The 25,114-nt window shown below is 37.9% G+C and overlaps 1 protein-coding gene and 2 pseudogenes across 7 annotated transcripts in view; 2 read left to right on the forward strand and 1 right to left on the reverse strand.

The window, feature by feature from the left end:
- The first annotated feature begins 1,203 nt into the window (after positions 1–1,203).
- Positions 1,204–3,024, forward strand: LOC118501220 (annotated as a pseudogene).
- A 6,514-nt stretch (positions 3,025–9,538) lies between these two features.
- Positions 9,539–25,114, reverse strand: part of MRE11 (MRE11 homolog, double strand break repair nuclease) — a 79,786-nt gene continuing 64,210 nt past the window's right edge. For 6 of the 7 annotated variants that reach the window (XM_036028645.1, XM_028516307.2, XM_036028647.1 and 3 more), the window contains exons 18-20: positions 22,310–22,377; positions 16,945–17,026; positions 9,539–14,523 (exon numbers count right to left, since the gene is read on the reverse strand). In XM_036028645.1, the coding sequence (XP_035884538.1) occupies positions 14,467–14,523; positions 16,945–17,026; positions 22,310–22,377 (207 nt within the window). In that variant the 3' untranslated portion in view covers positions 9,539–14,466. Of the gene's footprint in view, positions 14,524–16,944; positions 17,027–22,305; positions 22,378–25,114 lie in introns of those variants that run through there. The other variant, XM_036028648.1, reaches the window with a different exon arrangement.
- LOC114499823 lies at positions 17,390–18,514 on the forward strand (annotated as a pseudogene).

The raw sequence follows: 25,114 nt of genomic DNA on the forward strand, positions 1-25,114 counted from the left end.
AATAATATCACACAGAGGCTTTAGAAAGAGGTGTTTCTGACAGCTTCACTGTATCAAAATTCCTGGCACCACAAGCAATTGCTAATTTGACACCAATATTGTTTCCTGAAAAGTTAAAACCTCAGCATCCGCCACAATTCTTCTCTGGTGTCAATCACAGTGGCAGACAGAGGACAAGAAGGAGCAATTAGCAGCATGCCAGGCACTCAGCAGTCACTCAAAGTTTGTGTTAATGGCAAAAGTCATCATATTTGACTTACAAATGAACCAGGTAGGCCTGAGCCATAAAGCATGGCTGAAGATAATCCCGAATGCAATAAAAACACAAAGTGTATGGGCAGGTTATGCTAGGAACTGGTTTCCAAAGTTCAGTACACTGGAGCCATTAGGTAAAAAATATATAGTTAAAATAAGAGAAAGCAAATATACCCAAGTTCCATCTTACAGTTTGTAGCTTCAGAATTTTTTCTAATTTGCTTGAACTTACTCTGCACTTTACATAGAAAGTTTTATAAATGGAGGCATGGTTCTTGGGCCGTCATTAACAGCCCCCTTAATATATAATGCAGATAAATGGGAGCATTAGTTGTACCACAGAACTGCTAGTTAAGTGCTGGTGCTCTGGGATGTGAGTCTCCATTATCTGCTCCTCTTGAATTAAATGTCCCCCCAGATGAGCTCAGCCACCTCCACTGGTTGAACCGTCCCTCACCACTGACTCCAAGATCTGAATCTCTACTTACCACTTTTGTTGAAAGCTCCAGATCAATATTATATATCCAACTGTTGAATGGACTTTTTCACCTGGAATATCCCCACACACTTAAAATTCAGTAAGCTCCAAACTAAACTCATTATATCCCACTCTTCCTCACTTTCTTATACTTAACCCTTTTTTGGTTCTCTTATTCACCATGGTTAAAATCTTGGGGTCATCCCACAGCCCACCAACTTCATGATGTATTTGAAGACGTTCTAGAACTGTCTTGAACCATCCTTTCTCCCACCCCCAGGGCCAGAAAAACTCTCCTTCATTCTTTAGGACCCAGCTCAAGTGTTGTAAGGACTTCTCATGCCCTTGACCTCACAACCCCAGAACAAGTAGGGTCAGTGTCCCCAAATCTATTCATTTAAAAGTGCTTCCATAACATGTGATTGTTCCCTGGTGTTCCTTGTTGTATGCTATTTGTGACTTATCTTTAGTGTTGCCAACTAAACGGTCAGCTCTTCCAGGCCAGGGACGCTCTTACACCTACTGTTATCTCCCAGAGCCTCACAGAGTTGTCATGCAGGGGAGATGGCAGTATAGCGGCAGAGACAGTGCACCTGGATTCAGACAACCCGGGATACAAGTATAATTCAGAATACTCCTTTTTCTCTCTAATAGTTTCCTGAGATATATCTAAATTTTAATCATTTAAAATTATATAAACTTCCATCTTCTCAATTCAATGTAAAACCTACTTTCTGTGAAAACTATATTTTCTGGCTCTGTTCCCCATTAAACACTTAAAATGAGGATTTTTTTTCATGAGCTCTCTCATGGGACAAAGAGAAGATGATACAGATCCTCTGATGGGTGGAACCATGAAATTTGTGTTTCAAGATTTTCTTAAATCCTACAGGTTAAGTCATAATTCTTAGCAACAGTTCTAATTCTATATTCTTAATTGCTATTGAGCTATTTTTCTTCTCCTTTAGTTCTGCTGTGTGCCTTGTTTCAAATCAGATCCCCAGAAAAAGAGGATAATTAAGCATGGTATTTAAGCTGCTTGATTAATACTGAATTTTGTTGAGGAAGGAATGATTAATGGTTTTTTTAACAATGCCAAGTGAAAATTTTGCTACAAATTATTTCTAAAAAGCATCACTGGATCTGCAACCCACTTTCGCAGGATGTAAGCAATAGCACTCATCAACCTTATACTGTTTTGAAAAATGCTTTAATAAGGTTTTTTTTTTAAATAACCACTTGAGGCCATTGGTTTTGAGCACCAAAAAAGATGAGCTGTCTATTCTCATGTTAATTTTATATTGCTTCTATGTTATAAAGTTCATGCTCTGATAAAGACAAATTCTAGCAATTACAGTTGGGATTTCAGTTTGCAGGCAATGGAACAGAGGAAGTCTGTTGTGTTTGAAATATGGTAATCATACCTCTCTAAGGAAAAAAAATACACAATGAGGGAAACAAGCAGGATCTGAAAGTGAATGTCAGATCTTGACCAACCAGACTGTTCAAAAAAATAATACCACTAAGCAGTCACATGTTGGCTTCTCCAGGATGGCAGCCACAAAAGATGGTTGTGGCTCAGAAGTGGCTGCAGAGACCTCAGTGGCTCCACCTAGGGATTCCTGAGGCCACAACTGTGGAAGACATGAGTTCCTTTATGATACAGCCTGGGAATGAGACTGTGGATACAGTATTAAAGAAGCTGGATGAGCAGTACCGGAGTATAAATTTATGGAACTCAACCTTGCTCAAAAGAAAAGGAGGCTGAAAGGTCAGATTCATGAAATTAGGCTGACTTTAGAACTTCTAAAATACATGTGGAAGATGAGTCCACCAATTCACTGGAGTCCAGATTCTTAATGGCAAGTAGCCTGTATTGCAAAGCTTCAGCTCCTCCTACCAATAAAGTGTGTCTGTGGTTGGGGGCTAATGCAATGCTTGACTAGGATATTGATGAAGCTCAGGCATTGTTGGAAAATAATTTATCAACTGCCACAGAGAATCTTGATTCTCTTGAGAAAGACCTTGACTTTTGGGGGGATCACTTTGCTACCACCAAAGTCATTATGGCCAGGTTTATAACTGGGACATAGAGAGAAGAAACAAAGATGATCCTACCAAGAACAAAGCATAATACAGGCAATTAATCAAAATGTGGTTCAGTTTTCCAATCATGTCCTCTTAAATACTCCAAAGTTTATCCTTAAAGGTTGACATAACTTTTAATGATTTTTAACAGTAAGAATGATAATCAAAACCTTTTTAAAAAGATAAATACCTTTAATTTATTTATAAAAACAAAATTAGTTTCAAATACTTCATGGAATTAGCAGTGTTTTTTTTTTTTCATTTCCAACAAAGTAAATGCTGCTTTTGCCATTTCTTTTTTTTGTTTGTCAGAACAAAAGTCTTAGCTGAAACAGCTGAAGTCTGACGTGCACTATGGAGGGTGAATTCTGGACACTTTAGCAGTTTGTTTTTTTTTGTATTGTCTGATGTTACTCTCCTCTCACTTGATGTGGTTAAGCCAGTTTAGAGAAAAGTCAGTTTAATATTTGCAAACTTGTTTTCTTTAATATATGTGGGGCTTTATGGTCCTCTGTTATAGTTATTTGTCTCATATAAATGGAGTTTCATGAATTACTGCATAGCCAATAACTACTTATTATAATATTCTGTACTTTTCAAGAAATGGTCATCTGCCTTTCCAAACCTTAAGAGGGCTATTGAAACAATATGTCTTCTTACCCCCTGTAAGAACAGAGTGCTTTTGCAATGCCACCATAAGGGAGATTTCAGCCAACAGGAAATGAGAAAATTACTCAAAACTTGAAATTCTTGACTAAGGTGAATTTGTATTTCTTAGTAGTTCTCTAAAGCAGCTGAAGAGAAATATTAAGATACATATAAATCTGCAATGGTTGAAAAGACTTGTGAGCTTTTTTATTCACAATAAAATCTCATGGGAATAGTGAAAAATCCCCACCCATGGAAAGCTATTAATACAGTGGCTACTGTAGAGTTTGGTAAAAACACAAATGTATTATTATATCTCCATGTACTAAAAAGTATATTTATACAATGTTTTGTACTTGCATTTCATGATATTAAAACAGTGAAGTTAAAACTGGAAAAAATACCATTAAGGATGTCATAAAAACCTGAAATTAGGGGCAAAGTAATAAAATCTAAATTGTGTGAGAAAAACGACTGCACCATTTATAGTATACCTACAAATTTAATAGCTAAATAAAAGATCTCAGCAGCAAGTAACTTCTGACAAGGCCGTGGACCCCCGCTGGGCCTGCCGGGTTCATCCTGAGCTGACCTGCACCACAGTCGTTCTTTTCCGCACCACCTAACAAGGACCGACATCCGCCTCTCCCATTAGACCAGCTCCCTGGAGTGCAGGCAGTCTGCTCTTTTCATCTGTTAAATCAAGCCTAGCATGGTGCCTGGCACAGAGCAGGCTCTTACGAAATATTTAATGCATGTAAACTTAACTACTGAAGTCTTTTTAAGACAAAAATTCCAAACACTCATAACTAAAGTGGAGCTATTAATTGCCCATCACTCCTCGACAACGGAAATATCTCCAATAAACACACCTGGCTGCATCCTGTGGCAGGAGTATAGGGTATAAATTTACAAAGCTAGCAGTTTCATTTTCTCTCTGCCAATAACCTCCTAGTATCTAATCAAAAATTGTCACCCAGATTACGTCAGCTCAGTTGGCTGATCAGGACAGTGACCCACCTCTGACAGTGACTATAATAAGGGACCTGTTACAGGTAAAGATGCATTCATTGTAAGCCACTTTTTTTCCTAAGTATAAATGGTATTTGTAAAATAACACAAAGGATCAAAATAATAAAAACCCTCAAAATCCTGCTATTAACATTTTGGTGTGTTTCCTTTAAGTCTTTTTACATAATTTAAGTGAGCTGTTACCAGTTTTGTGTCTTGCTTACATTATTCTGAGAGCATTGTTCCATGTTACTAAATTTTTCTCTAAACTGTCCATGAAACTTTTACGAAAAGTTTCAGCTTAGTGGCTGCATATACTTGTCTCATGGAATACCATAGCACAACATATTTTTCACTATAATAAATGCTTGATAAAATCACATTTTTACATAAATATTTTTAGTTTTATATGGAAATACAGTATAATAAAGTCACGTGTACCCATGTACATCCTTCAGCTCCAATCCATTTTCCGTCCCTTAGCCCAGGTTATTTTGAAGAAAATTTCAGACATTGTATAATCATATCATTTAACTTGATAAAAATATAGAGTACATTATGTATGTGATATAGAGCATATTACATATACTCTATTTTTTAACCAGTCAGTTGTACATAAATCTTTGAACACATTTCTGATTCTCTCCCTAGGGCAGAGTCTAAAAATAGAATTCCAGGTAAATGAGATGAAAATGTTTTAGGGCTCATGATATTTTGCCAGATTGCTTGCAGAAAGGATATATCTATTTATACTGCCCCCCACAACACAAAAGCACCTCTTTCACTGCACTCTAAACCACACCTAGTTATTTATTTGATATTTTGACCTACATTATAAAAGGCTCCTTTCAATGACTTTTGGGGTTTACAACTCATCACCCAGAAGCCAATGGTGAGATAATTGAGGAGTCAGCCGAGCTGGGCTTCAGTCCTCAGCCAGGATAGCCATGTGACTTGTGCTAGTCAGTTTCGGAGCACTGCTTCCTACCTTAGTAAGAATACGTACCATGTAGGATTTTGTGGTAGTTAAAATATAATAATGTTTATGAAGGGCTTAGTACAATCCTGGCAAGCAAATAGAGTTTAATAAATGGTATAGTTCTTTCAGACTAAAAGTTCTGTGAGGTTACGTCTATTTTGGGTTTTGGGGGGTTTTTTTTTGGCATTTTGCTTAGTGTCTGGTACATAGCAGGCACTCAGTATCGAATGAATGAAAGAATTCTATTTTGACAGTTAAAGATGGTATGGCATTTAAGTTAATTTAATTACTAATAAAGTCTAAGGCTTATTAGCTGTTTGCATTTCCCACCTGTCATTTTCTAACTCATGTCCTTTGGCTGTACGACAAGGCAATTTGTCAGTTTTACCAAGTCTTTAAATATGACCAACTCTGTGCAAAAAGTTCACATGTAATAATTTATCATAAAGGAACATAGTAGCTATATTCACAAATACATATACATACATATGTATATCTTATATATTACATATATTCTTTTCTTTATGTTGTGTAGTATTTTGGGGTTTCCCATCTTTTTTTTATAATCAGAAGAAAACTAATAAATGTGATTTGGGGGAAAAATAGAAATATTTAATAGTGATTTGGGAAGTCACTATTAAACAGACTTTTGGTGGATTAAATATTAAACTTACTAAATCAGTCCTAAGAATCCCAGTGAAAGTTTATTCTCAGTCTACCATCTATTATAGATTTAATCTAAACCGATTGGAAGCCATTAAAATTTTCAGTATCCTCAAGTACTTGATCAACAGGTCACTCACATTTACCACTCATTGTTTAAGTTGAATCCTTGCAGTCCTCTGAAATGTTTCTCTCCAAAAGAAAGCGCTCCTCCTGGGTTCACCCTGCCTGGGCCAGTCACCAGCTTTAGACCCAGCTCACACTCTACCTTGGACATGGCCCTCCATCCATGTATGGTCCCTGTTCAGAGGCGTGTTTTGTTAAGTCAGGACATGCCTCAGTTATGGGAGACAGTATGGTGATAAGAAAAGACTGAGGTTTGGATTCAGATAGAATTAGATTTCAATATCAGCTCTACCATTTATTGCTGTGTGATTTTATACTTAAGCCTTACTGATACAAAAAATAATAACGTTTGGCTTATAGTGTTGTCCTGAGAATTAAATAATGATAGCATAGTTGTACATACCTTAGCCTGGCATGGAATAGAAATTCAATAAACAATTGCCTCCTTCATTTTTCTCCTTTCCTCAGTCCTTTCCCTTCACAGCATCAGCTGCATTTGATAAGAAGGGACCCTACAGATACAAGGAAATGGCTGTGTCAGGGAGCTGGAAGTGAAGATGGAAGGGGAGTGGTAGGTGGAGAGGCAGGGAGGGTTGGGTAGTGAGAATCAGAACTGGAAGAACATTTGGGTTGAAAGTTTTGTAAATGTAGGCAAGTTCCCAATAAAGCAGGGAAAAAGACACCATGCACTTTAAATAGGTCTAAGGAAAGGAAGGTGGGGGCACAAGAAACATCATTACCTTTTCTTGATGGAGCTTTGTCACAAATGTGCTGAGGAACATTAAAGCCAAGTAAAGGAGACACGCATCTCAGGCACAAAACAGAGTCTAGCAAAGAGAGGGCATCTTCCCAATCTCATAGAGCAAGCTTTAGTTCTAGCAACCAAAATGTTTCTTTTTTTTCAATTACGCTTTATATTCAATATTATTTTCCATTAGTTTCAGGTGTACAACACAGTAGTTAGAAAATTATCATTTACAAAGTGATTACCTCAATAAGTCAAGTACCCTACCTGGTACCACAGTTATTAGAATAGTATTGACTGTATTTCCTATGCTGTACTTTACAACCCTGTGACTATTTTGTATTGACCAACTTATACTTCTTAATCTCTTTACCTTTTTCACACAGTCCCCAACCCCACTGTCATCTGGAAACCATCAGTTTGTACTCTGTATTTATGAGTCTGTTTCTGTTTTATTTTGTTCTTTAGATTCCACATAAAGTGAAATCACATGGTATTTGTCTTTCCCAATAATTTCCCTTAGCATAATATCCTCTAGGTCCATATTGTCACAAATGGTAAGATTTCATTCTTTTTTATGACCGAGTGATATTCCATCGTGCATATGTACCACATCTTTATCTAGTTGTCCAATCATGAGCACTTAGGTTCCTTCCATATCTTAGCTATCATAAATAACACAGCAATGAACACAGGGGTGCATATATCTTTTCAAATTAGCGTTCTGAATTTCTTTGGATAAAATTGCTGGGTCCTAAGGTAGTACTATTTTTAATTTTCTGAGGAATCTCCATACTGCTTTCCATAGTGGCTGCACCAATTTGCAATCCCACCAACAGTGAATGAGATTTCTGTTCTCCACATCCTTGCCTGTACTTGTTTAATAAATTAGGTTGGAAAACTGAACACATACATGCATAAAAATGAAACTAGACCACTTTCTCTTACCATATGTAAAAACAAACTCAAAATGGATTAAACACTTTAATGTAAGACCTGAAACACAGAAGAAAACATAGAAAATAAATTCTCTGGCATTGTTCTTAGTAATTTTTTTTCTTGAAATATCTCTTGAGTAAGGGAAACAGAAGAAAAAATAAACAAATGGGACTGTATCAAACTTAAATAATTTTTCACTGCAAAGTAAACCATCAACAAAGCAAAAAGACAACTTACTGAATGGAAGAAGGTATTTGCCACTGATACATCTGATAAGATGTTAATATCCAAAATTTATGCAGAATTCATACAACTTCACATCAAAAACAAACAACCACACCAATTAAAAAATGGGCAGAGGACCTGAATAGACATTTCTCCAAAGAGGACAGATGGCCAGTGTCACCAATCATCAGAGAAATGTAAATTAAAACCACAATGAGATATCCCATCACACCTGTCAGAATGTCTATCAATAAATCACCAAAATCGGTTTCTTGGCTATCAAAGAAAATGTCTAGTCAAGCCTGGGAATTAGATCAGTTTTAAATTAAATCAACTGCAATTGACCATAGTTAAGAATTACAATCAAAATGAAACAAAGCACTTATTTTTGTTAAAACCATGTATTAGGTCACAGCAGTATATATAATTATATATAATTAGAGAGCCAAGAATTATCAAGATACCCTTGGAAGAAAAATTAAAAAGGAAGACTTGTTATACTAGATAAAAAGGCTCATTATAAACCTAAATAATTAATTCCAAATAAAGCAATAGAAGATAATAAAAAAGTTCAAAAACAGATCTGTATAAAGTGGTCTCTTGATAAGTAATTAAGATGTTTTGCAAGAAAGATGGCAACTGCAGTGAGGGAGAGGGACTCAGCACAGGGACCCTGGCAGCTGTCCCTTCGGCGCCCTCCCTGGAGCCACCAGCCCCAGTCTCTCCTCACATGACTGCGGTCCACTCCCCCCACCTCCGCTGGAGCCCAGGCTTCTCTGCTTATGGTTCTACCTGCCAAATTGCACAAGAGACTGCTGAGAAAATTCAACAATGAAACCAGTGTGAAAGAAATGGTGAAAATACAAGTGAGGCCCATCCTGAAGACAGGAAGGGCTGAGCGAGGCCTATCCAACCCTTGGCTCTTTGAGGAGCTAGAGGAGACCAGAGGCTTGAGCTTTGAAGAAATCAGGCAACAGCAGCAGAAAGCCATCCAGGTACACAGGATTTGATGCCCTTTCTTCTATCTTAAATTGCTAAAAGCAAATGGGGCAAGAGGTAAAGAAGGAGCTTCGTGAACAGAATGAAATGATTGATGAGTTCGCCCACTTGGTGGAAAACACAGATGAAAAACTTCACACTGAAACCCGGCGTGTGACTATGGTGGACAAAAAAGCAGCACCTTGCCAGGTGATAATGGTGATTCCATTGTTGCTCGTGGCTATTGTGGTCGTTGGAGTCTGGCCTACTATGTAGTGGCAATAAAGGGACCACCTGTGACACCTGCCAATGATAGAGAAAAGCTCCGCACTCTTTGGATATATGAGAGCAGCTCTCAACAAATTCCCTCAAAGCTCTGAAGAAAAAGATATCTTTGCAAAGCAGGGGGAAAAGACAGTCACTTTACCAAACACTGCTGGTGCAAGTGAAACAAAGTGCCTCTCCCACACCACACATAGAAATCGATTCCCAGCTGGACTGCAGAGCAAAATGTGAAAGATGATCACATAAGCTTCTGGAAGATAACAGAATTTCTTTGATCTTAGGACAGAAAATAGTTTTCTCAAACAGGTCACAAAACATTAACCATTGATACAATGGACTTCATTAAAATTAAGAACTTCTGTTCTACAAGATACCATTTATAGAAGGAAAAGGCCAGATACAGACTGGAGAAGATTTTGCAATACATATATCTAATGCAGGAATTTTAAAATATATGAATATCACCTAAATAATATATATAACTCCTGGAATCAAGTTTAAGAAGGCAGACAACCTATTTAAAAATGGGCACAAGGTGAACACGTATCAGAAAGGGATTCAAAATTCCCCAAAACATTTGAATGTTCCTCATCATCAATCATCAGAGAAATGAAAATTAAAGCCACAATAAAAAAAAAAAGACTGACAATACCAAGTATTGCAAGGACAGGGAGCACCTAGGACACGCCTGTATCCCTGGTGGGAGTGTAAGTTATGAGAAGCAACGAAAGTCCAAACTACAGATACAGGCTGCACCATGGATGTCAGACATAAAGTCCCAGGAAAGAGGTCGTGCAGCTGCTGGAACTAGGAAACTGACAGTGCAGTTCATTTGGAAAAACAAACACAGAAGAACACTGAAACACTGAAACTGAAAAACTATGGCAAACATGGAAAATAAAAGACTATGAGGGGTGATTAGCCCTATCAGACACTAAAACACATTCCACAGCCTCCGTGTTTGAACCCGTGCTACCGGTGAATGGAGAGACAGACCAATGGAGCAGAAAGGAGTGAAAAGGATAGAGAAGGGAGCTAAGATTTGAGTACACATTTTGAATGGTTTAGATTTCTGGAAGCACGGTAATGTTCCACAAATTCAAAAAATAGAATTAAATTTTAGACTACAAAGAAAAACATGCTGTGTAAGGAAATTATTGAGACAACTGAAAAGACTGGACTATGGACTATAAACTGCTAAATCAGTATTAAAGTTCCCGAAATTGGTAACTATACTGTTGCTATTTAAGACATAATCCTTATTCCTAGGGAATATATGCTTCAGTATAAAGGGATAAAAGCATTAACTGCCCTTTGGAAACTTCCCTCAAAAGGTTGAAAAAAGTTAAATGTGTATATAAATATGTGTATGTACCATACACACAAAGAATTTTTTAAATGTCAGAATGTTAAAAATTGGCGAATTCTGGTAAAAGGTAAATAAATATTTCTCTATGCTTGCTGTTTCCAGAAACTCATAAATGTCCATTTGTATGTCATATTTGCAGGTGGTAAAAGCATTGTAGTTTAACTACTTTTGTGTAAATGCCTTCAAAATCTCAATATGTGTCTGCCTTTCAGACTGGAGAATAGTGTAGGGTTTTGTAGTGTCTTAAGAGTGGCAACCTGATGAAATACAGTGTGAGAAATGTGGGTTAAAATTTTGTCTTTGAAAGATAAAAAAAAAAAGGAAAAAAATAGATGTGGAACACTCAGAATGTCAAGATAAATATGAAGGTGAACATATATGCCTTGATATGGGAACTAAAATATTTGACTATACAATTTGGGGTTCTTATTCAATAATTTTTGTTAGTAGTCATTCAGAGAATAGTAATTGGAGAAATATGTACCTAACTGTTGAGAGGGAAGAGGATTTCAGGGGAGAGGACACATGTTTTGATACATCTTTCAATGTCTGAACTTTGAGAATATGGGTTGCCCTTACAACAATTAAAATCAGAGTTAGTGATCAGTCATGGTAAAGATACACAAATGTGCATGGCAATCTGTGAGCACTGGAACTGGCTCACAGAGATCAAACTAAAATTCTAGTGTTTTCAGATCTAGCTAATAAACATTAAGTTCAAAAATATTAAAAGGGAATGAGGTAAGCATATGCTGAAATGTGGACATTTTTTATTCAAGAACATGGAAGCTCTTTGGACTCAAAAAAACAAGTCTTTATTCTATAAAACTTTTATAATAATCTTAATAGTAGTTAGCTTTACAAGAAAACACAAAATACTAAGAATATATAATAGATATAAAAAAGGACATCAGATTATACTGGGGGAAAGATATTTTTAAACAGTACATTTCAACAGTAAAATTTTACAATGGGAGAATTTTTTTAAAATCTTCACCCAAGGATATACTTTGACTTTCAGAGAGAGGAGTAACAAGAGAGAGAAACATCGATCATTTGCCTCCTGCATGAGCCCAGACCAGGAATCAAACCCACAACCTAGGTATTTGCCCTGATGGGGAATGAAACCCCACAACCCTTGGTATAAGAGACAACACTCCAACCAACTGAACCAGCCAGCCAGGGCTCAATGGGAGACTTTTTAATTCAGTGTTTCTAATAAAGGGTTTTTCTCTTTGTTTATTAAAGCATAAAAGTTTCTTCTTGAACTTTTTTATATGTAAAATTTATGAAATTGGCAATTCCCTTAGTAACAGGCAGAGCCAGGTGACATAGGTAAAACAATGTACATATAAGATTAGAAGGCTAATTTTGGTATTACTGCATAGGGAGAGTATTATTGCATAGGTTCCAAATTTACTGCAAAACTACACTAACTTAATTGTAGACTTGCAGTTGCATCATCCTATCTGCCATCTAATGGTGGAAGCACCACCTTGTGGCAAAAAAAGAGAGCTTCTCAATTACAGTCAAGGCAGGCAGTTCCTCAAAAGAGAGAACTCACTCAGCAGGCTTCCAGGCACTTGGGACAGTCTACATCCTGAGTGGCAGAGATGCCATGAGTGCTCACTTCGTAATTATTTGTTAAACCATGTGACTTTTCTGTCACTGTATTTTGCAATTTTAAAGGTTTAGAAAAGGTATATGTGCCCAAATGAAAAGTTACATGCCTACATGCTTGAATTTTCCACCACTTATTTTTCCTACAACTGCAATGTGTCCATTACCTTGTGAATGCACTATTGTTTTTTATGATAGGGAACAAAAGATGAGAAAGAGGTATGTTCTCTGGTAAATGACAGAAAGATTTTCTCCTCAGGATGTTTTCATTGCTGCTCTCAGCCTTCAATGGCAACAGCTGGCTCTCCACAATCATCCAGAATCACCTCTACACACCCATGCTAACATGTCTGAAACTGTCCCAAACCCCTCGACTGCACTACATCGATACAGAATACCAAGAATAATATGGCACACTTAACTGTGCAACGATATTCTTCCAAATGATTTTTTTTCATGTTTTATTTTCCATATTTCCAGTAAGTGACACACTAGTGACAAAATGACTAGTTCAAGGGAATTTCACCTTTCAGCTGTGGAATCACTTTTCCTAGGAGCTAACTGCATCACACGTAGTGCCTCTTTCATAGTGTAGAGCACAATTTTAGAAAGGGAGAAAGCCTTATTCATTTTTCTCAGGAACCTGTCAGGACGCCTCAGCAGCCACCTCCCTCACTATGACACTCACCCAGGCACATGTACCTCAGTGGCAGGTGTGAACAGCCAGGACCTGATGCTGCCCTGTGCAGGGGCGGCACCACCCAGAGACCGCCACCCACACTGGCTTCCATTCCCTCGTGCAGGGCAACTCTTGTTCCTTCCTTCACCTCTGCTTCATTCAGACACTGGGAACGTTAAAGGTGCGCAGAGGTGCCTGAGAACATTTCACAGGACAATGCCTTCTTCCATTGAGTTAATGCTGCCTGCTAAAATAATCCTTATGCTCAAGTTAGGTACAGAAAATATTTTTAAAGAAACTCATTACAATGTTACATCACAATTCTTGACTTAGGTCATTTCAGAGGTATAGTATAAAGGCAGCCACTATGCAAATGTTCTTTCATAATCTGACATATTTCAGGTATGCCTATGCCAATAAACATGAATACTGCCCAGTCAAGTGTTTGTTTCTGCACGTGAGGAAATGCCAGACTACTGCACTGCCAAGACCTATACCTTCCATGAGCAGTCTTTAAATACAGCTGTTTCCCAGGTGAAAAGAAGGAATACTCTCAGGGGCCTTTTAAGGCTTTCTTTTCTTCCTAGAAACAGATGAGAGAGATACAGGGAGAATCATGAAGAATGAAGAATGGAGAAAATAACCACCATCCACTGGAACATAATCTTTTACAAATAAATATTAAAAAGTCAATAATTCTGATCATCTGTTTTATTTTTTTATACAAACATATCCAATTACTCAAAATATAAGGTACATCTTAATCATCTCAGTCTCCATGGCTAATGCTATCACAACCATTAGAAAGAGAACACATACTCACTAACAAACAGTGAGATTAGGCACAGTTTCACAGGGAGTGTTTTATCTTCAGCAAATAGAGAATCCTTAGAAATTATTAAAATTATAAAGAGATTAAGTTTTATAAGCTCTGTTTCTCAACTGTGGCTAAAGTACATTAAAATACTGATGCAGTCTTTGTGAAGCAGAAATGTACAATGGCACATTGATTTTAATCACTATTCAAGATTAATATTTAAGCAAAGCTCTAAAATATACACTAATATATGTCAGGAAAGTAACAGTCTAAATGTTATAGAGCATCACCACGTAACATTAATAACCAGATATAAAAATGAGAAAAACCACAGCCAAGTTATATGTCCTTGAGCTGGGATGTCCTCAAGTAAGTAATGGAGCCATCCTCAGGAAATGGTGCTCAGAACCAGAAATTCTTATACATTCTCTCTCTGTTAAGTAAGTCTCTTTCAGATTCTTCAGTTAACAGCAATACTTTAAATTCTTCTACAGTAAACTCTTAGCCTGCAATGTTTTGATTTTTCCTGAATCTTGAAAACTACAAAGTGCCATTAAATAATTATCTTCTGTTTCTTCTTAAAGAACTAGTGTTCATGAAAGGATCATCATCATCGTCCTGAAACGACATACAAATGTTATTTCAGTGACTGCTCCATGCTTCACTGAGACAAGACAGAAGTTCTTATGGGCAAAACAATACCAGTAAGAGTAATTTTCTCCTATCACATGAGATAGACTTTCATTTTTCCATTTCCTTTATAAATATGAATAGTTTGTCAATTATGTTTTTTCTTCCCCGCTTTGACACTAGCTATTTCACTGATGAAATTAGTAAGTCCGATTAAATTCTTAGCTAGTATTAATAAAAATTTATCCTGGTATATGTGTGTATATATACCTACAATATTGACTATATACAGTTCTCCCAGCTATTGACCTTAATAAAGACAAATAAGGTGTGGACAAGCCAGAAAAATAAATACTCTTCAAGTCATTTCTATTTGGTTTTTGAACAGGTATTTTTCATTTACATGTCATTGTAGTATCTGATGTTCTGAAAGCTCAAACAAAAAAATAATGAAGCCACATGATCTAACTGAGAAATAGCTGTAATTTGTTTTTCTTATTACACATTTAGTGTTAGAAATAAATAACTAGTCTAGGACTAATGCAAGAAAAGAATGTAGCAAAGCAACCTTTGAAATATTTCATAAGAAAGAAATAGGAGTGTTTCACTTTCAAAGCGTTCCCATGCTGCTGGGCTGCAGATTATATGATTTGTAACAAGAGATAAGAATATCAGAGATTAACCAAGAACTTTAATTAAAGAGAAAGAAAACTAATGAACCTCACATCAAATTACATAATTTGATGAGGATAACATTAAGTTAATTCTTATTATTCTACAACTAAATATTCAGAAGAGCATAATTTCCACAAATTTTTAATTTATATTTCTTTTACGATATTAATGAAAAGGAATAATTATTTGATATTATGCTTTGTTGATGGTATTAACATACTCAAATGTTTGCTAAGAGAGCTATCTCTGGTGAAAAATGGGTGCCCTGAAAAATTAACTTTTATTTGTTGATTAATTTTCAGCTACCAAAGGTAGAACTTGTTAATAAACCAGAGATAAATTCAAATTGAAATTTAATAGAGTTATTTGCTATTAGTCCTTCTTTGCCATTAACATGACCTATATAGACTTTTAAACTATAATATATAAACACAGGTACTTCTAGATGCTTTGAAATGAACAAATCAGTCAACAACCTCTCACTTCCCTCCTGGAGGCAACATGTTAGTATTTAACTGATGGAGTTCAAGGTGTAATTTTTCTCTGCAGCCTGAATTTGGTGAGTCTTCTCCTCAAGCAGTTTCTAAACCACAGCTGGAATACATGGAACATGAGAGCAGCTGTTGAAGTTTGAAATAAAAGGGGTGAGTCACACACTACGACAGGAGCAAACCTGGAGGACATTACGCTCCAAGAAGCCAGTCACAAAAAGACAATCGCTGTATGAGCCCACTTATGTAAGGTGTCTAAAGCAGTCAATTCAGAGACGGAAGGAAGGCTGGCTGCCAGGGGCCAGTGGGGAGGAGGAAGCAGGGAGTTGTTCAATGGGCAGAGATTTTCAGTTTGGGAAGATGAAAAAGCTCTGGAGGTCTGTGGCACAGCAGTGTGAATATACTTAACATTAGTGAACTGTATGTACTCTTAAGAATGGTTAAGACGGTAAAGCTTTATGTTAAGTGTTTTTACCATAATAAAATTAAAATTTTCTAAATAAAAATAAATAAATGAAAGAGGCAATAGGCTTAAAAGAAACACCTTCAAACAATTCAACAAAAATTAGCAAAGACCACTCAAATGGCGGCCATGGAGGACAGGGAAAGGCCAGTATCCTTCAGTCATGTAGCTTTAATTCAGTTTAGCTAAAACAAATGAATAAAGGTAGGAAGCAAGGCCTGATTCTACCTCTTCCCATTCCTTCCCATGTAAGTTAGAAGAGATTTCATAGTCGTCTGGTCCAGATAACCACATTGGACTGGAGTTTATTTCAGACATCCTGCCCCATGGCATATTTCAGTCAATATCTGAACACGTCTGTGACAAGAAAATCACCAGCATGTATTCTCTTATATATGAAATGTGTGCAGCATATAGTGGGTATTTAACAAGTACCTTTAAGGTAACATTAAAAGCTTTCAGGATATCATCACCATCATTTCTCTTAATATAAATGAAAGAAGCAAAAAAAAACCCCACAAAAACGCATTCTGATCCTCCTGTTAACTAGAGTTGAATGAATATATTTTTTAAATCTGCAGGCCTTTTACAAATCTGAGGTATTTATATTGATGGGCACTCAACAGACAGTACTTATTGACTCAACTACTAGCTATACTTCAAAGAAACGTTATCAATTCAAACTATTTTTAAAAATAATTTCCAGCAAGTAGCTTAGCAGTCCTTATTTAAATTTTAGAAGCAGTTAAAAGTTAAGATATAACAATATTACTTTATTACCTCATCTGATTCAAAATTGATCCCTTTAGCTGCTTGGCTCTGTGACATGGGGTTGCTTGAAAATGATGATGTGTTTGACCACCTGAAGCAAAAACATGGGAAAACAGAGAAAATGAACCAGAGAACTCAGCAAAGGTTCCTTACAAACTAAGTTTTTCACTCTTGTAGTATCCATGAACAAAAATGTTAACACATCCCTGCAATCTACATGAGAGGTAGTAAAAACTTAATGGTGAGGAAATAGACTCTGAGGCCAGGGTCTGAATTCCAACGTTGCATTTACTAGCTATGTGGATTTAGGCAAGTTACTGAACCCCTCTGTGCCTCCATTTTCTCAACTGTAAAATGAGGATAATAATTTTTCAAGATTAAATTTGCTAATGTACTTAAACACTTAGATCAGTGCCTGACACATGAAGCACTACAGATGCTTACTTATCATTATGGTGTCTACTACCATCCCTACTCCTGCAAACAGTGGCAACACTGAAATACTGTTTCATTCCAATCTCAGTTATTTGTCTATAACACAGGGATCCCCAACCCTGTGGGTGGGGCTGCACAGCAGGAGGTGATCAGATTAAAGTGGAGGCAGGGCTACAGCAAGGCAGAGAACTGGTGCCTGCTGCCACTGCCCCTCAGGCCTGTCCTTAGCAGCCCACATGGCCCCACATGGCCCCACCTGGGCCATGATGATCCGTGGCTTCCAGAGCAGCCACGTGGACTTCTTCTTTGGACCCTGGTAGCTGAAAGCTACCAAGATCCACATCATGCAGTCTGTGGGCATGGAGAAGGTAGCTGATGAACTGCATATACTATCCCTCCCCGAAATGGTGTTTGGAGACAACATTTTAAGAATCCAGCACGGTTCTGGCTTTGGGTTCAAGTCCAATGCTACAGATGCTTTAAGATGTGTAAACAGCTACCAAGGAATGCTCAAAGGAGCCTGTGCGGAAGAGTGGGAGGAAAGCAGGATGGAGGGTGAACCCCCCAAGGAGATTATTGAACTGTATCATTGGACCTATACAACAGATTATAAGGGAACATTACTTGGAGAATCACTCAAGTTAAAGGTTGTACCAACAAGAGATCATTGAGATACAGAGAAACTGAAAGCCAGAGAACAGAGTAAGTTTTTTGAAAAAGTTCTCCAGTTTGAGGATGAACTTGGTGATCATGGAGTTTCAAGTCTAGGTGTGAAAACGAGAGTAACACCTGCTGGCTTTATCCTGCTGCTGCAGTTTTTTTGAGAATTGATGGAGTGCTTATCAGAGTGAATGACATGACCACGAGGCTTACATGACTACATGTTATGAGAATATATATCACGAGAGCAAAATTGCTAATTTAACCCGTGTTCCACGTTCCTTCTTCACAGTGAAGCAGCACAGTATTTACTGCTCAAGGAGTCGGTCTGTGAGAAGCTGGTATTTCCAGAAAGAATTCATCATACTCCCACGCTCACAAGAAAATGGCCCTGTGGAATAGAATGTGACATGCCACATGCTCACTGTGGCATCTGATGGAGACCTTGACTATATGGACGGGGGTATTTTTATTATGAGAATTAACTGCCTTGTTTATGTGCAGATTTTCAGTAGCCTTAAAGGAAAAAAAATTAAAAAACTGTCACAGGCAAAATAAAAAAATAAAGTCAAAGCGGAATGTCCTAAGAGTGCCACAAAAGCACAGAAAAGCCTGCTTCCATTTCCAACATCCTATCTTTGTGAAGCAGGGTTTTCTGCAGTGACAGCAACCCAAGCGAGATCAGGGAGTAGACTGGACATAAGCAACACACTTCAGCTGTCACTGTCTCCTGTCACCCCAGATGGGACCAGCTAGTTACAGGAAAACAAGCTCACTGATTTCTGCACTATGGTGAGCTGCATATTTCACTATATGTTACAATGTAATAATAATAGAAATAAAGTACACAAGAAGTACGATGCACTTGAATCATCCTGAAACCATCACCCCTGCCCCTGCCCCAGTCCGTGGAAAAATTGTCTCCCACAAAACTGGTCCCTGGTGCCAAACAGGTGGGGGACCACTGCTGTAACACATAAAAGGAACTTAGGGAAGGCACCCCACTTTCTAGAGTTGCCTGTTTGTATTATTCGTGTTCAATCCAAATCAAAGAGAAAATATTTACTGAGTGCTTGCTCCTAGCCAAGTACTATGATAGATCCTGGAAAATGTCATTGAACAAAAAAATCATGATTCTTACCCTTATGAAGCTTAACTTGTGGTAGTAGAACTCATATTCCTGTGTCTTTTTTTTAAAAGACTTTATTTTTTTTTCTTTAGAGATAGAGGAAGGGAAGGACAGAGGGAGAAAAACACTGATGTGCGAGAGAAACATTCACTGGTTTCCTCTTGTACACCCCCAAACATGGACCTGGCCCCCAACCTGGCCCCCAATCCAGGCATATGCCCTGACTGGGAATCGAACAAGCGACCCTTTGGTTCACAGGCTGGCACTCAATCCACAGAGCAATGCCAGCCAGAGCTGTCTTTTTATTCATATAAAATTTAAGTCATCTTGGCTCTGGGATCAACAAGCCATGTCTAGTGGGCCAAATCCAGCCTGCCTGTATTTAACTGCCTATGAGCTAAGAATGTTCACATTTTGAAATGGTTACATTTTAAATGGTTATGTAAGTACCTACACAATGTCCTAGATTCTGCCTCTTGGTCTGAAAAGCCTAAAATATTTACCATTTGGCCCTTTAAGAAATAGGCTGACTTCTGTTTTAAATGAAAACAGTGTGCATTCTTAGCCAATTTTGGGATGCTTTGGGATGTTGTTACAGCAAAACAAGTATGCCTGAAGGTCTTGTCTGGGCAAACAGGTTGAGAATCAAGAGGTCTTGGTCAGAAGAAAACAGAAACATACACAAGTTCTTATGCACAAAAGTAAAGGACAGGACGATCTGTTGAGTAACACAGCTTTAGAGGTAGAGGATCAAGAAATTTATCAACTGATCCACCTCAGGAGCCTCCATCTCTCTGTACTTTACCTAAGCAGGAAATGGTTAGTTACTGACTTGTTTCCAGGAAGGAGAAGATCATCAAAAGCATAAAGCCAGAGTGCTCAGGTGACAGGTTAATGTGTTGCTGTTGGGAGTTTTGGGAAAGGCGGAGGGTTATGGAAAGAAGCACCCATTGAGACCTGACTCTGCTTTCTGATTTCTCCCTAGAATAACCAATGGGGCCCAGAAACAAGCCAGGTGCCTATGACAAACACTGACTCATTTGATCATAGCAAGAACCCTAAATCTGTTTTGACCACAGGGCTGAGGAAATGGGCTATTGTCTGGGATGTCAAACAGTGTTTGATTTGATTAGCCTCCTGAGGCTCAAAAGTAAGGAAATGGCGGGTATCAAATTGAGAGCCAGGAGTGTAAGTTTTCTCCATTTTTGTTCAGATATAATTTGAAGCCATAAATTAGAATTCCTCTCTAGAGATGTTCAGCCAGTAAGTCATGTGTAGCAGTGCTACAAGCATAACATGTTAAATTGGCCTGAGGCTGTGCCTGGCACATAAATGGTAGGCCGAAATGTTAGTTCTTCCCATGGCAAGGGTTGATAGAATCCCCTCAATCTCTCCTCCTCTGCCTGGCCAGATGGAGCTGCATCTTCTCACGCTTGCTGCTTTGAGGAGAGGGTGGTTTTTCTCTGCCAGCTCTATCAAATCTGAAAGGGTCCTCTTATTCCCACTATAACAATGGAAGAATTTGCAAGGCTAAATTCTATCACAGTAAAATTCAACGTAAATGTGACCTCTGCAGAGGCCTTGCCTAATCGCCCTTTCAAAGTAGATGCCTGCGGCCTGTGACATTATTTTCCTGCTGCACCCTGATGATTTCCTCCAAGTATCTGTTGATCATCAACTTGAATCTCACCTGCCTTCTCTGTAAAATTCAAGGACCTATCCTAAGAAGGCACTTCGCTTAGACTTCATTTATCTTGATGGGTTATTAGGTCTCTGTAATCAGCACAGCACTAACTAAAGTGCACAATGCTGGAAGGAAGGAGACATTTCTTTTATATTTTTATCTCCAGGTCCCAGCATAAGATTTAACTGAATAAAAAGTGGATTTGCAACTACACTTAACAGTTATTCCAACACAGACCCTCAATTCACATAAACCATATTCTTATATCTGTGCAATGAAAACTTGTTCCAGGGAATGGAGTAGGTGAAAAATCTTAGATATTACAATGGTTTTGGCCGCCTCAGCCTCAATGCTACCCCACAAAATGTAATTCTTTAGTATTTAATTTGTAAATTTAAGTCATTTTAATTAATTTAAATCAAACGTAATTTTTATACACAGGTAATGAAAAAACAGTTTAGATCATGAAAAAAAGTTTGAATAACCCTGAAGTAGAGCTTTTCCCTCGATCTCCCCCTATTTTAAAACTCCTGCTTCTGCCGTTACTCTCAGCTGTCTTTCTCCATCCCCCTAATCCAAGTAATTTCTATCTTTAAAATCTCAGGTACATTTTACTCCCTCTATAAAGCTCTTTCATCTATGAGAGGTATGAGAGTCCACACTTCTTGCTCCTTTTTGTGAGAGCCTATATGTACTCATGCCTAGTTTGTATTTTAAAAAAGTTTTATACATAGTTATGTACTGACTCAATCACCCCTTAATGGATTGAAATGTGTTCATTTCTCTTTGCCACTATAATCTATGTTGCCTGAGAGCAGTAAGCTTATTAAAATATTATGGCCCCCATCAGACCTAACATAATGCTCACAGAGAACATAAGTATAATAAGCTGTTGATTATTTTCTTCAGTTAAAATTTTCATTAACTGAGTTTTATAGTTAAGCTGTATTCACTTAAAATGTTAACACAGAAGAAAACAGTAATACTGAACCAAGTCAAGCTTTACAGTAAAGGGCAAAGTTCAAAAGGACATGAAAGCATGCAGGTGCTCTGTCTGAGAAGGCAGAGAAAGGCGACATGATCCTCTTCTCAGCGTTTAGCAAAGCAGCCTGTGTGACTCAGTCCATAGAAATATGATGGCACAGTTGAAATCAAGAGACATCAAAGCATTGTTTTAACGAAATACAAAACTATTTTCTGTTAATTGGAGAGAACATAATACTCCATCAAGAAAATCACTGCATATTAAAGATAAAAAAAATTACGGGTTATGTGAATTTTCAGTGAAAACACTGCACCAACTCTGTGAAGCAGTCCTTGGTCTATTCTTCACTTCTCTACATACTTTGACTAGCTGTAAATAAATCTGTTAAACATCTGTGGCATAGAAATATGTATAAGTAAAATTCTGGATAATTTTGAATTTTTCAGGGTTTCTTTTTTTTGCAGGAAGTCACTGCACTTACCTTTGACCTGTTTTTGAAGTGGTAGGAAAAATGTCTTCTTCCACATCGGAGTCATCCACCTCAATCACCTAAGGCAGAAAAAACAAAGCAGCAAATAGCTCTAAACAAAAATGAATTAAACAACTGACTCTCAAGCTTTTTTAAACATACAAAAAAATCACAATAAAGGAGGCAGAAATCACATAATCAGCAACTATTAAAACCAGAGCTCAGCCTCGCCTCACTCTCCATTCACAAATAGTACTCAACACAACACGTGTGGCTTCACCTCCCTCTTGGTCACCAGGGCAGCCGGAGTACCTGAAGGAACGTGCAGTTCGCCTGGTGAATGACTCACACGGGGCCATGTGCAGACAGTGCCCTGTGACTTTCTTGGGTTCTAATGAGGAGTCTGATCATCAGTGTTCCATCTCAAATTTTAAATGAGGTATACGACTGGGTGGAAAGTACCAGGTTTCTATCTTTCTGTTTATCCCTATTAAATACCATTTGCTGGTTTTAAGCATCAGGAAAGATACTTGCGATTATTGATTCTAACATCTAAAATGCTACCCATTCATCTACATTTTGTGTTATCTTAAGACTTAATACACACATTTGCTATGACTTCATCTACAATAAAGACAAAGGCAAAATACTGAAAAGGTAGCACCTATGATCTTCCCCTCCAGGGTGACAATGAACTGCTTATTAGTCAAAAGTCATTAAATAGTCATACAAGTGGCTATGAATCTAGTCAATATTTCTGCATTTTGTCCACAAAACTATCAGAAGATTGCCTTATGTGCCTTGAAGGAATCAAATGCATTCAACACCCACCTAACCTACCACTGTGTAACCCCAATCAAAAAAATGGAAAAAAGGACTTCCGGCCAAGATGGAGGTATAGGTAGATACACTGTGCCTCCTCATACAACCAAAAGAAGGACAATTAATTTAAAAACAAAACAACCAGAAATGCCAGAAAATTGAACTGTATGGAACTCCGACAACCAAGGAGTTAAAGCAGAAACATTCATCCAGACCGGTGTGGAAAGGACTACTGGCAAGGAGACAGCCAGAGGACCTGGGCAGGTGAAGCAGAAGCTGGTGGAGCTGGTAGTCCCACACTTTCATGCAGATAAACTGGGAGGAACAACTGGGGAATGAGACAGACTGCGCAACCCAGGGTTCCAGCTCCAGGAAATAAAGCCTCAACCTTTGACTGAAAAAACCTGTGGGGGTTGTGGAGACAGGAGAAACTCCCAGCCTCACAGAAGAGTTGGTTGGAGAGAACCTCAAGGACCTAGCATCTATACAGACCCACCCACCTGGGAATCAGCACCAGAAGGGCCCAGTTTGTTTGTTGGTAGCAGAAGTGACTAAAAGCCAGCTTAGAGCTGAGCAAGCAGCATTGTTCCCTCTCTGACCCCTCTCCCACATACAGCAGCACAACATAGCCACATGGGTTACCCTGCCCTGGCAAATACCTAAGGTTCTGCCCTTTACTATGTAACAGACACACTGAGATGAGAAAATATGGCAAATGAAAGAACAGATCAAAGCTTCAGAAAAAATACAACTAAGCAATGAAGAGATAGCCAACCTACCAGATGCATAGTTCAAAACACTGGTAATCAGGGTGCTCACAGAAATGGTTGAGTATTGTCGCAAAACAGAGGAAAAAGTGAAAGTTATACAAAGTGAAATAAAGAAAAATATACAGGGAACCAACCAACAGGCAAGGGAAGGAAACTGAGACTCAAATCAATGGTTTGGACAAGAAGGAAGAAATAAACATTAAAACAGAACAGAATGAGAAAAAAGGAATTCAAAAAAATGAGGAGAGTCTTAGGTGATAAATGCCCCAACACTTGAATCATAGGGGTGCCAGAAGGAGAAGAGGAAGAGCAAGAAATGGAAAATTATTTGAAAAAATAATGAAGGAGAACTTCCCTAATCTGGCAAAGGAAATAGACTTCCAGGATGTCCAGGAAGCTCAGAGAATATCAGAGAAGTTGGACCCAAGGAAGCACACACCAAGGAACATCATAATTTCATTACCTAAGATGAAAGATAAGGAGAGAATCTTAAAAGCAAGAGAAAAGGAGACAGTTACCTACAAAGGAGTGCCCATAAGACTACCAGCTGATTTCTCAAAAGAAACCTTGCAGGAAGAGCCTAGAAAGAAGTATTCAAAGCCATGAAAGGCAAGGACCTACATCCAAGATTACTCAATCCAGCAAATCTATCATTTAGAATGGAAGGGCAGATAAAGTGCTTTCCAGATAAGGTCAAGTTAAAGGAGTTCATCATCACTAAGCCCTCATTCTATGAAATGTTAAAGGGACTTATCTAAGAAAAAGAAGATAAAAAATATGAATGGTAAAAAGACAACAAACTCACAACTACCAACAACTGAACCTAAAAACAACAAAAACAAACTAAGCAAACAACTAGAACAGGAAGAGAATCACAGGAATGAAGATCACATGGAGGGTTATCAGTGGAGAGGGGGTGGGGGGAGAATGGGGGAAAAGGAACACGGAATAAGAAGCATAAATGGTAGGTACAAAATAGTAGGTTCCTTCCTACTTTCTTTCCTCCAATTTTATCTCCTCTTCCTTCCTTCGTCTGCCTTTTAAAAAAAAATACCTACAAGTGAGACAAAAACCTGGAACTGTGAAAAGACCAGAGTTGAACCCAAAGAAGGGGCATCACAACACCTGGGACAGTGAGATAAATTTCACCCTGCTATTACAGAGAACCTGCAAGTTATGGCATATTTGTATTATTATTATTATTATTTTTCCATTATTCTAACAT

Source organism: Phyllostomus discolor, chromosome 6, assembly GCF_004126475.2.
Source record: "Phyllostomus discolor isolate MPI-MPIP mPhyDis1 chromosome 6, mPhyDis1.pri.v3, whole genome shotgun sequence".
Classification (NCBI taxonomy): Eukaryota; Metazoa; Chordata; class Mammalia; order Chiroptera; family Phyllostomidae; genus Phyllostomus; species Phyllostomus discolor.